Source organism: Myripristis murdjan, chromosome 19, assembly GCF_902150065.1.
Source record: "Myripristis murdjan chromosome 19, fMyrMur1.1, whole genome shotgun sequence".
Classification (NCBI taxonomy): domain Eukaryota; kingdom Metazoa; phylum Chordata; class Actinopteri; order Holocentriformes; family Holocentridae; genus Myripristis; species Myripristis murdjan.
In genome coordinates this window covers 20,475,451-20,488,911 of record NC_043998.1, presented here as the reverse complement: position 1 = coordinate 20,488,911, position 13,461 = coordinate 20,475,451, and the positions used below count along the sequence as shown (strand labels likewise).

Below are 13,461 nucleotides of genomic sequence, written 5' to 3'. Positions count from 1 at the left end.
TTCAAGGCAGATGGTGATTATTAGTAATCCAGGAAACTGAAAACTGATATTTCAGGCTGATATTCAGTTGTAGTAAATTTGAAAATTGCAGAGTCAAACTTTACAGCCTTAAATATGGCAAGACAAAACTTGCTTTGAATTAACAAATGTTTAATTAATATTTTTTTAATAGTGATAAATTTTCAATATCACAACTTGCAAAAAATTATCAGAAAATTACCCCCCGAAGAACAGCTAATTTAAGAGAGAAAGAAAGAAAGAAAGAAAGAAAGAAAGAAAGAAAGAAAGAAAGAAAGAAAAAGAAAACTATATTTATAGTGATTAAAGACCCATTTCTGGCATTAATCAAACCTTCAAGTAATGTTCAATAATATTACATATCATGAGTTTTTTCCATGAAAAAAAAAAATCCCTCATGTCTTAAAATGGCTTAGATGTAACTCTACACCTTTGCCTTCTTTTAGTATGTGCAGATCTATGACTATGCAAACAGTCCCCGCCTCTGTTCAAATGTTCTCAAGAAGAAGAAGAACAAATGCTACAGGCATATCACACACAATGAAAAAAAAAATGCTTTTTCAACTTGCTCCGTGCTGGAATATTCACATATTTAACAATAAATGCAATAAAAGTCACATTTTTATTTTTATTTTTTTATATCAAATTCTCATGAGGTCTATACAAATCCATCTAATTATGAGCGTTATTATTGTTTTATCAGTTTACGAGATATTACATGAGGCGACATTACAGTTTTGTGGTCATTTCATGTGTTGATAACTGGCCATATTTCCCCATGATTGGTATAACATGACATACATTTAACGTATGGCAAAAATACTCTAGCTGAAAGTGTCATCAGTTTGTAGTTGCGTTTCTGTAAGATAATACAGTAAGTTAGGCCAACAAATAAAATAAAATAAAAGAAAGCTTGTGCAAGATTCTATTGATTACACTCATATTGCAGAGCTCCCTACCTCAAGCAGCCCAGGAGCCATGAGCCAGAGGAGGAACTGGGGGAACTGGGTTTAAAGGGATTTACTCCTCTATTTTCTTTTCATTGCAATGAAATTCTGACCTGTGTCCACGCCACACACACACACACACACACACACACACACACGTCCTCATTCTAGAGTCACTAGAGCTCTGCAGAAATTGGGTCTGCTTGTTCTTGTCACCAGTGTACGCCAAAACTGACCTGGGTGGGTGGAGTCAGCACTCAATATATAAAAAGGCAATGCAAATGACAGACTTATTGTAACCTGAATATTTCAGTGACCAGTTCAAAGTAAATGGTTGCCATGATCCGTATAAGTAAGTACTGCTCATTTAAGGCGGCCGGACGCGGGCCCATGACTCCTGATGTGCTGTTGCCCAGGGGTCCAGACACAGTTTGAAAACCCCTACTCTAAGAAGTCAATATGCTCATTATTGTTGTATAATGTTAAAGTGCTTTAGGGCCATTAGTTAAGTTTCAATTTCTTCTAAGAACTTTTTTTGACAGAAACAATCAACAGTTTTTGATAGGTTTCAACCAGACTGTGGTTCATTCTTAATTTGCTGGTAGACTGAACCACTTATTTTTTTATTTTAAAGGACAAAGACCACCTTTATCTTTGGACTCATCATTAATGCATCCACTTTCCATGCATCAGGGTGTATTTAATGCAAGGAATGTCCTGTCCCCCTGTCTGACAGAGCCGGGTGGAGCAGGTATTCCCTAAGGTGACGTTAAAAGGCACGAGGAGAACACAGGACGAGCTAGCCACTTAACAAGAGACAAGACAAGGTAGATTGAGGGCTGAGCACAAGCACACCTGCCCTCCAGACAGGAGAGACAGTGTGGGAGCTTGTGTTTGAGTGGGTGATATGAAAGCTCTCACAAAGCAGAGCTTCTCCGCTCTCTGCAAGACTACAGTCCCTCAAAATTGTGTCCTGAAGCAATCCTGCATATCCAGACTATAGAAAAGGCATTGCTAAAAATGCATAGAAAATCCATTTGTTATTTCATTTCCATAAATCCTATCATAGCCAGGAAGTAGGAGCAAAAGGCCAGTTCCATCACCAGTTCACCCCTGGCCTCCCTGGGAAGATCTGCCCACGGATGGTGTACCTTCCAGCCACAACTATTTTCCAGGTGATGGTCAGCCTGCCATATTTTATTGGGAATCTGGTATTTTCCAGATTCCCTTGAGCAAGGCACCTAACACACAAATCCCCCAGTTCAGTACTTTTTGGCAAACAATAGAAAACTGACAGCTGTGAAAGAACAGCTTAATATAACTGTGTGATTGTGAACCTCCAGTGGATAACTAAAGGTTAAATGAATGTATTCCGCTGAGCCACAGGGCCTTGAGGCCGGCCACAGCTCAGTCTGTGACCTCTGAGCCTCCTGCTACGCTCACAGTGTGGCCTAAAAAAAGCACCACCATTCAGCGCTGCCAGATGTCACTCAGCCATGATGGCAAACTGCCTCGTCTTTGCCATGGTGATTTGGATAAACACTGCACACTGACACAATAAAATGAAAAGATCTGTGACTGCTCATTCTGTTTTATTTAAGCCTATTTAAGCCACAGAAGCAGAACACTGTAAGGTGGATGTTTCAACCAAAAATTCAAATTCGAAAATGCAGGGATTTTGATTATATGTTGTGAAATCTTTAGTAACTCGGCATGATTGGCAAAATGGTTTGTTGCAATATGAAATGCTCGGAAATTGTAGTACACAGATCAAACAGTCAAATCACTGCTATGGTCCGAAGACCAAGACCTCCATTCCTGAAAATTCACGATCTGTGAAGTGAGCTCAACATCTTAGGCAAGTGGTGGCTCTGGGTTCAAAAGGCCAAATTCTGAGTCACAAAGAGAACATGATTAAAAAAAAAAAAAAAAAAAAGTAAGAAAAGCCAGCCTGGTTGGTTTAGCTTAGCTATTAGCCAGCAGGCATAGAGCTTAGCAAAGTAATGATGTATACTTTTGGAGGGGGGAGAGGCAAGGAGGGGAGGGGATGGAAAGAGGAGTGGCTTTGCTAAGAATTAACTTTGGTCTAATCCCATTGTCTGCACTTCCAGACTCACAGACTTTGACGCAGGTCCCTGCTAAGTAAGACTTTCTCCCAGGTCCACCATCCGGCAGGCGTTGCAGGATGTTGGACTTTAGTTTGTCATCCCAGAAACTGTTTTTGAGAAATCAGCTGGTACAGAATTCCCTCTTCAGTAATTTTGTTGCCAGTAAAATTCCTCAAGTAAGTGTTACTTCTCTGGTTATTAGTACATAAACACGCCTCGACGCCAATTTGCAACATTTGTGATGTAAAACAGAAAAACAAAACACTATATTTTAATGGATGGGTAAATAATAGTATCCTGTTGGTGGTCACGCAAGGTGCCAAGCTGTCCATCAGGAGCAGTGAGGGCTTCGGTGTCTTGCTCAAAGACACTTTCTGGAAGAGCAGGGGATCCAACCAGGAACCCTCAAATTACCAGACGGCCACTCTACCTCCTGACACACACTGCAACGCTACAAACACACACACACACACACACACACACACTCAGGAGCACTACACCACCTACCTGCCATAGGCAAAGCGCCTGTCTTTATGGTGGTCTCCAAACGTATCCCATAGCCGCAGGGAAACACTGACTTCATCAACAACATCCCTGGATCGCTCCAGTACCTGGGGTGTACACACACACACACACACACACACACACACACACACACACACACACACACACACACACACACACACAGTAAGGAGTTTTATTCGTAGTTTAGGTTCAAGTATTCAGTAAGAATTAGCAACAATGAGACAACTCTTTTCGAGCTAATTGAGATTAAAAGACGATACATGTACCAGTGATTTTGCATGTTTGGCCCATGTTTGGATGTTTACTACAACTTTATTTATTTAATTTTATTTCATCACAGTTTCCATTGTAATAAACCATTTTACAGATCACTTCATGTGATAAAAATCCTCGTATAGTGATGGAATACTGGTGTGAAGAATGTTTGAAGTCTGTGAAAATTCATTTTCATATAGTAGTGGATTGGATGGAAACCAATGGCTGGGGAAAAAAGGAAGGTAGATATAACGCTGAACATGTAAAAATCACTGGTTTGGGCCTTTATCATTAAGAATTATAACATAAACCATCATTCAATCCATCATCCCTCCTCCGTGCTGACCTCCTGGCAGACTCTGTACTGGTCTATGGCCCACACTGTGGGAACATGTGTGGCAAGTAGCTGGTACTGAGTCAAGGTGGTGTTACAGGCTCTGGCACATATCAGCCTGGTCTTCCCCACTGCGTTGTCCCCCACCACCACACACTTAATGGTTTCCACGTTGGGCCGCTCGTAGTCCATGCTGCAGTCTGGCCGCCTGTCAGATACAAAGGGAGACATCAAATCACACTTATCAGCCCTCACAACACGAAATCATAAAAACAACCTGAAATCACCCTGCACAACAAAGCAAGACCAAAACGATCAGATATGGACCCAAAACTAAAGTAATCACAAACTGCTGCCTTGTGAAAAAGTCGTCACTTAAGTTATGGTAGGTGGGTTTGATTTTGGGGTGAGCAAATTCTACAGTGCTCAGTCTTATGAAACCCTTTTGAAAACCAGGTTGAAGAACTGAATGCTAATCAAACTAACACAAGACTGGGTTTCCTTTTTCTTAAAACGCTGAAATTTTAGAGAGCGTGTTTTCAATGGACAGCAGCACACTGATCATTAAATCATCCATTAAATCACAGAGGAACCACACTATGTCATGTACTGAGACAGCACGTCATAATTGTCTCTGATGGTCAGCCTGCTATATTTTATTGGGAGCCAACATAAAGTTACGCTAAAGTAATTTCAGTGTGTGGTGGTAAATTTTTGTCTTCCCTGAGATGTTCCTGTGAAAAACCTGATTGAAAATACTGTCAGTACACTGTTCACTATAGCCTGCTATATATGTCTACCTATAAAGTACCTGCATTATATGTAACTTAATGAAATAGGCTTACAAATTTTCACAATGTACAGCACCAAAGGAGGCTGATATACATATATGCATACATACACAGTTAGATCCATAAGTATTTGGACAGTGGCACAATATTCATAATTTTGCCCTTGTATGCCACCAGAGTGGATTTGAAATGCAGAAATCAAGACGTGATTGAAGTGCAGACTTTCAGATTTAATTTAAGGGGCTGAACAAAAATATGGCATTAACCGTTTAGGAATTACAGCCAGTTTTATACATTGTCAACCCATTTTCAGAGGCTCAAAAGTAATAAGACACTTGAGTAAACAACAGTTTCATGGGTAGATGTGGCCTTTTCCCTCATTGTTCCATGACAGATTAAGAAAATAAAAGGTCTGGAGTTATTTCCAAGTGTTTGCACTTGCATTTGGTAGCTGTTTATCAGAACCCTCAACATGCAATCCAAAGAGGTGTCTATGCAAGTGAAGGAGGCCATCATTAGGCTCAAAAAGCAAAACAAACAAACAAACAACCAAACAAAAATCTATCAGATAGACAGCAGCAACTTTAGTAGTACCCGAATCAACAGTTTGGTATATCCTGAAAAAGAAGGAATCCACTGGTAAGCTCAGCAACACCAAAAGACCTGGTAGACAGCAGAAGACATCTAAAGTGGATGACAGAAGAATTCTTTCCCTGGTGAAGAAAAACCCATTCACAACATCTAGGGAAGTCAAAAACACTCTGGAGGAGGGAGGCGTTTCACTGTCCAAATCTACAGTGAAGAGACGTTTGTGAGAAAATTAATACAGAGAGTATACAGCGAGGTGCAAACCATTGGTGTCACTCAAGAACAGGAGGGTCAGATTAGACTTTCCAAAAAAAACCAAAAAAACATCTAAAACAGACTGTCCAATTCTGGAACCAGGTTCTTTGGACAGATGAAATGAAGATGAACTTGAACCAGAATGATGGGAGGAGAAAAGTGTGGAGAATGAAAGGAGCAGCTCATGACCCAAAGCAGAGCACATCATCTGTCCAGCATGGAGGAGGCAGTGTTATGGCATGGGCATGTATGGCTGCCAGTGGAGCTGGGTCTAGTGTTTATTGATGATGTGACTGCTGATGGAAGCAGCAGGATGAATTCTGATGTTTATAGGGCTATAATATCTGCTCAGATTCAGCCAAATGCCACAAAACTGATAGGACGGCGCTTCACAGTGCAGATGGACAGTGACCCAAAACATACTGTGAAAGCAACCGAACAGTTACTGGAAGCAAAGAAGTGGAATATTCCTCAATGGCCAAGTCAGTTCCCAGACCTCAACAAAACTGAGCTGCTTTTCACCTGCTGAAGACCAAACTGAAGGCCAAAAGACCCACAAACAAGCAGCACCTGAAGGCAGCTGCAGTAAAGGCTTCAGAGCATCTCAAGGGGGGAAACTCAGAATTTGGTGATGTTGTCCATGGGTTCCAGACTTCAGGCAGTCAAAGACTTCATCCAAATATTGAATATAATCCTTGTAATTATAGTTATGTATATTGTGTATAGTTTGTCCAATTGTCCAGTATAATGACAATAAAGATTTCTATACATACACATATGTATATATATGTATATATATATGTATATATATATATATATATACACACACACACAGCAATAATTCACATCCATTTACAGCTGGCAGCTAGCAGGAACAGATATTCTGAGATGCATGCAAAAACGATGAGGAAAAATAAGTCAAAATTACTTCTCACTTCATTTTTAAACACAATAGGCTACGCACTTTTATGATGTACAAGACGTGTGGACCCGGAGTGCAGACCCACAGTCAGCACTTCTACAGTGCTGAATCACACCAGAATTGGGACACACTTTCATTTGTTATTCCCAACTCACCAGTCCAGTTTGTGTGGGAAAAAATGGAAATAAAAAAAAAAAAATCCTTGTTGCAACGTCATTGTTGTGACCATCATCACATCAAATTTTTGTCTGACAATATCAAAACGAGCTACTATACGTTTATTGTGCACTGACCCTGTTAAATAAACGAATAAAATAAAATAAAATAGTAAATAAAAAATAAATAAAAATGAATGTTAGCTGGGGGGGTTAGGGTTAGATAGCACCACTACTGCAAAACAACTAGGGGGAGGTCAAATAATATCACATTTTTCAAAATTGGTGGACTAGAAATTTAACTTTTACTTGTTATTTCATTTAGCCAACAGTTTTATTTTCTGCGGTGCCTTCAACAGTCACTATTGACAACTAATGGGAAAAAATCATTAGGACAACTAGCAAGACAAGCAGTGCAGCCAGGATTTGCTGAAACAATCTGAAATAATTCTCCCTATGCTGTGATTCTGCCTAACATTGCACTCTTTCATAATTACCAACCATTTGCTTCAGCAGTATAACATCGCCTCACTGACCTGTGTATGCTGTTTTTTTGTTTTTTTTTTAACTAATTGAAACATGTAATTAATTACAGGCATTTTTGTCCTGTTCTACTTATTGATTTATCTGCTGCCCTCAAATGGACTCTTCCCAGGAAGCTATTAATGGAAACCTATTATCTGTCCTGTTACTACATGTGTCCAATTACATGGACTGATATTGCATTTCTGTATCAAGAATGATACCCGCCATACTGTCAGATCTGCTGTAAAATAAGGAGGGCTGATGCTTCCTTGTAGCCTCTAGTAGCACTGTGAGCAATAAGAACTAACAACATAAATATAATTAACATAATCACTGCTAACTTTTAACAAAGAAAACAATCTTTAACTAGTTACATCCCTGTCCCATTGTGCAAATGACCATAATTTATCAGTAGGGAACTGATGGGGTTGTTGTTTTAGATGGTAGCCGATGGCTTCTGAGATTGCAGCTTCTATCCAAGAGGCTTCATCAGTTCTACTGACTGGACTCCCAGAAATTTAAACCATTAAGGGTCATTCACAACTTGATGTCGCATAAGGATTGTTCAGATCACCAGGCAGTCATGTGAGAATCAATGGCTGTGTCCCAACTCGGGGACCTCCTTCGAAGAACACCTTCATCTAAGAATGCCTCCTTCAAGGAATGTGGTTTATGAAGGTCTGGCCTTCTGAGGCAAGAGGGCTAAACCTTTCAGGGGGTTAATGGTCACTAATTGAGACGGTCTACAGAGGATTTACCCTTCGTCATTGGAAGTTCCTACAGATGTAGCCTCGCGAGATGAACCAGATGTTAGTCATTACTTGTTAAAAATTTATTCCTAAAGAAAGTATACTGACATAAAAGCAAATGGATGTGTTTTTTATTATTATTATCTTACATTTATTTTAAATGAGAATGGATAACACTATAAACAAGTTACACTTACTTTAGTATGTAGCTTTCAATTTCCATTTCCCTTGCTGCCACTGTAACTTTCCAAAATGACAACTGCACAAAATGGATTATGGGATGTGGAGGATAACAGAGGATACACCTGTTGTGTCCTCAGCTAAAAGAAAGCTGCATATCTGGGCCGCAGATGGAGGACACTTTAGAGAGCGACAGCCTTGTCCAGTGAGTATGACGTCTGCAGTCTGGAAAATGTGACCTTTGAAGGACGTGGCCCCTGAACTGGGACACAGCTGTTAGAGTCACATGAACAGAGGTGTTAATGGGTGTAAGACCACCTGGGAAGTGATATTAGGACACCATTATAAGTTGGTGATTTAAGTCGGTGATAGGCGATGTCTTAACCCCCCTCCTCTGCTCAGAAGTGGTTGTATACCTTGACATAGATGACCTCCTTCATTCCTCTCTCAAACCATCTGTCCTCTCTGTCCAGCATGTGAACACTGTTGTCCTAAAAGGAGTGTCCTCTGTTCTTTAGATGCAGGTAGATTGCTGACTCTTGACCTGACTTGAGCCCTCCTGTGGTGGGTCATGCATTTGTTTGCCTCCCCGATGCAGAGGTCTGGTCATTCCTCACTGCAATGAACTGTGTATATTACACTACTCTGCTTGTGTTAGGGTGCAGGGTCTTCAAGGTGGACAAGTGACTCTCTTAGCGTGTTACCGGGCTTGAGAAATACAGGGATGTGGTGTTTACTGAAGATCCTCCAGAGCTTCCTGCTGAAAAGCTTCCAATGCTTTTCTGAAAGCATGCTTCTTTGGATTTCATGCTAGTCGGCACATTCTCGGCCCGATGTTATCAACCAGCAAATACTGATCGGTGTCAGTGGGTCTCCTGTGCACCTCAATATCCAAACCTCCTCCCTATTTGATGTGAATTGCACTGTCTAAGAAAGCCAGGCTATTATATTTGTGCCGTCCATCGTAAACATGATGTTGCTGTCCACTGAATTGATATGACTGAGGAAAGTTTGGACCTCCTGAAGTCTGATCTCAACCCAGGTATCATCAGCGTATCTGGACCAGTGGCTAGGTGCCGCTTCCTGGAAGGAGTTCAAGACTCTTCTTTTCACGTCCTCCATGAATAGGTTGGCAGCCACAGGAGACACTGGTGAACCCATGTTTTTGTCTGTAGAAACCACCCTTTACTTGAAGTAAGTGGTGTTCAGGCAAAGGAGAAGCAGACCACATACGTGATCTGTGCTGAGGTCTGTCATGCTACTGAAGCTGGCAGTATACTTCAAAAGATATAAAATGAAACAACAACAACAACAAAAAAAAAACAGCCTGACGGACATGTCCTGGAACACCACATGCACTATGCTCTGTGAGAGACACAGTTTTTTTTCTGCCACTCCATGCCAGGAGGGGGCTCAGAATGGTCATGAGTTGCCAGTTGAAAGCCAGTTTGTGGCTTGAAACATCCCCCCACAACACAGACCAACAAACTGCACCCATGTATCGATTCGATCTATCACCATGTCATGTTTAATACTGGATAAAAGTAGCACACAAAAGGTGGAAAACAGGGTTCCCAAAAAGCTGAAAAGTAAACTATAAAAACGATTAGGAGAGAAGCCAAATATGCAAAATAAAAAATTAAAAATAAATAAATAAATAAATAATGATAATAATAATAATAATAATAATAATAATAATAATAATAAAATTAACTTTTTATTGCAGCTGTATGCATGTGTACACTTTTGTGTATTTTTTGTACCTGGGACTTGTGTAGAAGGATACAGGTTCAGTTAGTATTGGTGCAGTTCCTACTCACCAGCAGAGGCTGAAAAAGGTCATATATGCCCCTTTTCCACCAAAAAGAACCTGGTGCTAGTTCGGTGCTGGTGCTAGAGCCAGTACTTAACTGGTTCCAACAAAGAACCGGTTTGCTTTTCCGCTGGCCAAGAGTCAAGCACAGCCAAGTCAGAGCCACGTCATTACGTCAGTGTAAAACGTGATCACGTGGGTGTGTGAGACGGTCGCTCAGAATCACAACAACAAACATGGACGACCCATCGTAGCGATGCAAATACTGCTCGTGTCTTTACAAGCCTACATTGCGAAAACGCACCTACCCGTCGTATTTGTGGTCGGAACGAGCGGTGACTAAGTTTAGCTATAAGTTTATAGCGTTCACCATTCCTGTTTGGGTCTGTAACCCCGCCCACCAATGAAGTGGTGGGTCGTGTCATCAGTTCTTTCTCTGGCCCCTGTTTAGCCCCTGCTCGAAGTTGGTGCTTGCCTGGAACCAGGATCCTCGATTTGGAACCAGTTTGGCCGGTGCTTGGGCGGTGGAAAAACAAAGAACCGGTGCTAAGTCAGGCACTGGCTCCGAACCAGCCCTGGAACCTCTTTGGTGGAAAAGGGGTAATAGATCAGTGATCCCCCTGTCCTGCAGGTTTTTGTTTCAGCTCAACTCTTTCACACCTGACCCATTCAGAGGCTTCATGCTAATTGGTTGAAAGAGATCTACCGGAACAGAGTGTGTCTGAACGTATGTGTACCTTAACTAGGTCAGGTGTGCAAGAGTAGAGCTGAAACGAAAACCTGCAGGACAGGTGGTCCTTGAGGACTCGGTTTAGGACCACTGGTACAGATGTTTCAATAACGTGTGCCGTAATTGGTCGAGTTATTCCTCTGCATTGTCAGAGTGGGCCTTTTTTTGTGCATACCAGTTACAAGCCACTGTAAATTAAGTTCTATAAATCCTGCATCAACTGCAATCGATAGATAAGAGTTTGATTAAGGTCACGAAGTGCTCCTTTAATCTCATCATTGAGTCTTTGTGCATGCCTGTGTGCATTTTTCCCCAGTTGCTCATAAATAGCATGTGCAGCTCCAGATAGTGTCTTGCATGTATAAAAGCTCAATGCATTTTTCATGCACTAAAACATGAAACAAACATCAAATCTCTTACACTCATTCACAAATAGTCATTTATACATGCAAAATTTATTTCACACAATCAAAAATATTGAAAACATTTGTGTACTGCTTTCTATGAGCTAAAAAACACATTAGAGTAATTTTCCTTCATATATCTGAGGTAATGACATAATGATTACTGTGTTTGGACTTGGCTACACAACAAAAAATGTCCACTTTGAGTCATTTTAATTGTATATTCACAATTATTATACTGATTGCTCTTAAAACAATCGAATCTACTAATGTTGTGAGATTGTTTCACAATTGCTTTTTCCTTTTTTAAATAAGGCAAAGCTCTTTTGAATCCTGAAACAATGTGATTGGATTGGAAACGACCTGTGAAAATGGACATTTTTTGCAGTGTGTGCTATGATGACGTCAAAGCAGGTGTATTTCCACACTGCTTTACTCTGAGCATCATTTGGCTTAGTGAGGTCTGCACAGGCATCACAGTGTTACAGGTAATACTCTCTTTAAGGCAAACCATAACGTATACAGCACTTTAACACTGCAGCTGATATATGATTATTGGTTCTCAGAAGTTGCACTACAGGATTCGTCATATAATCTTTAAAAATTCACTTGACCTACCTACAGTATCAAGCTACTAGAGGGCTGCAGGGATGCATTACATCCCGAAACAGAGTGTAATGTACAGCTCACAGGACTATCATGTGCACTGCATCACAAGAAACCTGTTTCCCAGGTTATTAACACAGACAAAATCTGCCATCAGCTCTGCCCTAATAACGTGCAGCTAATTGCTATGCAATAGTGATGTAATGTTGTCTCATCATGCGCTCTGGTGTCAAACATTTCTCCTGCTGCTTAAGCCGCGACCGCAAATGACCTTTTTTCTTTTACCAGCGTCACTGTGAAGTTATGTAAAATAATCCTTCAGTCAAAACTTTGCCTCTGTGAATGGATCATGTGAACTGTAACGACACTGCTGCATTGCATTGCATTTTCTTCTTTCACCCTTAATGCTTGCTTTGATCGCAGCCAGTGATGTAACAGTAGATTAAAAAAGGGTGAACTGTGACCTCCAGGCTGGTCGTTAGAAGGAAAACCAGCGCCAAATAAAAAACTATACTGACAGAAAACACAATTCATTTATTCTAATGTCTCTATTCTTGCACATCAGTTTGATTGCACTTACTATCAGTTTATTCTGAACAATCAAGGTGGTAAAATGAGTTAATAACCCCTCCACTACATCACTGATAGTATCCTTGCAAACTGCATCGCATCAACCAAACATTGTTCTCCAAATAAACCGATTTTCAGAATGTATTTTCCATTCAGTGTGCAGCCACTGCTCACACACAACCACTGAACTGTGAGTGACTAACTTCAGTTTTTTTAAAAAAAGTATTGCCAGTAGCCTGAGTGTAATTCCATGTGTAGCGGACACCACCCCGGCCCCCTTTGTCCCTCACAGGTGCTCTAGTAGGAATAAACAGAGAAATAACATGCGCCTACCGTTCAGCAGGGCAGGTCCGCCTAACCCCCAGTAAAACTGCAGCCAGCACTTCAGAGTGACCGGGATGATGATGGTAAAAGGTAGCCTGGATACAGTAGCCGCTAGAGTAGGCTACTGTACCAAAAGAGGGGGAAATAAATACAATAATATAAAAGAGAAGCGGGCGTCGCTAGCTGGGCAGAAGCTGCAAGATCATTTCGTAATCGGGGTATTACAAGCCAAGTGTCCGGCTTGTGAAAAGTTAATCCGTTTTCTCTCCCCCCTTCGCTTCAATGTAATGAACGCTATAGCCGGCGCGTAGTTCGCCTGATCTCAACGAGAGACTGCCCTTCCCCATCCAGGGGAGAGAGACATAGCCTCAAACAGAGGGAGAGAGAAAGAGAGAGAGAGAGGGAGGTAAAGAGACGCGGACTGACAGCGCAAGGGGGAGAGAGAGAGGTAGAGAGAGGCCGGCGCGCACACGGAGAGAGAGAGAGAGAGAGAGAGAGAGAGAGAGAGAGGCTGAGTGAACGACGTCGGATGCGACGCAGCGGCCATTGTGACGTTAGCGACCCCGTTCTATTAATAGCGCGGCGTACGATTTCATTCAGGAAAACAAGGCGGGGAGAGAGACGGAGAGAGACACTGGGGAAAGGAAGGAGAGAGAGAGAGA

At 41.3% G+C, this 13,461-nt stretch overlaps 1 protein-coding gene across 2 annotated transcripts in view; it reads right to left on the bottom strand.

The window, feature by feature from the left end:
- The window catches only part of rhobtb1 (Rho related BTB domain containing 1), a 31,767-nt gene extending 18,610 nt beyond the window's left edge, over positions 1–13,157 (bottom strand). The window contains exons 1-3 of one of the 2 annotated variants that reach the window (XM_030077961.1): positions 12,809–13,157; positions 4,200–4,395; positions 3,581–3,684 (exon numbers count right to left, since the gene is read on the bottom strand). In XM_030077961.1, the coding sequence (XP_029933821.1) occupies positions 3,581–3,684; positions 4,200–4,379 (284 nt within the window). In that variant the 5' untranslated portion in view covers positions 4,380–4,395; positions 12,809–13,157. Of the gene's footprint in view, positions 1–3,580; positions 3,685–4,199; positions 4,396–12,808 lie in introns of those variants that run through there. The other variant, XM_030077962.1, reaches the window with a different exon arrangement.
- Positions 13,158–13,461: the final 304 nt, after the last annotated feature.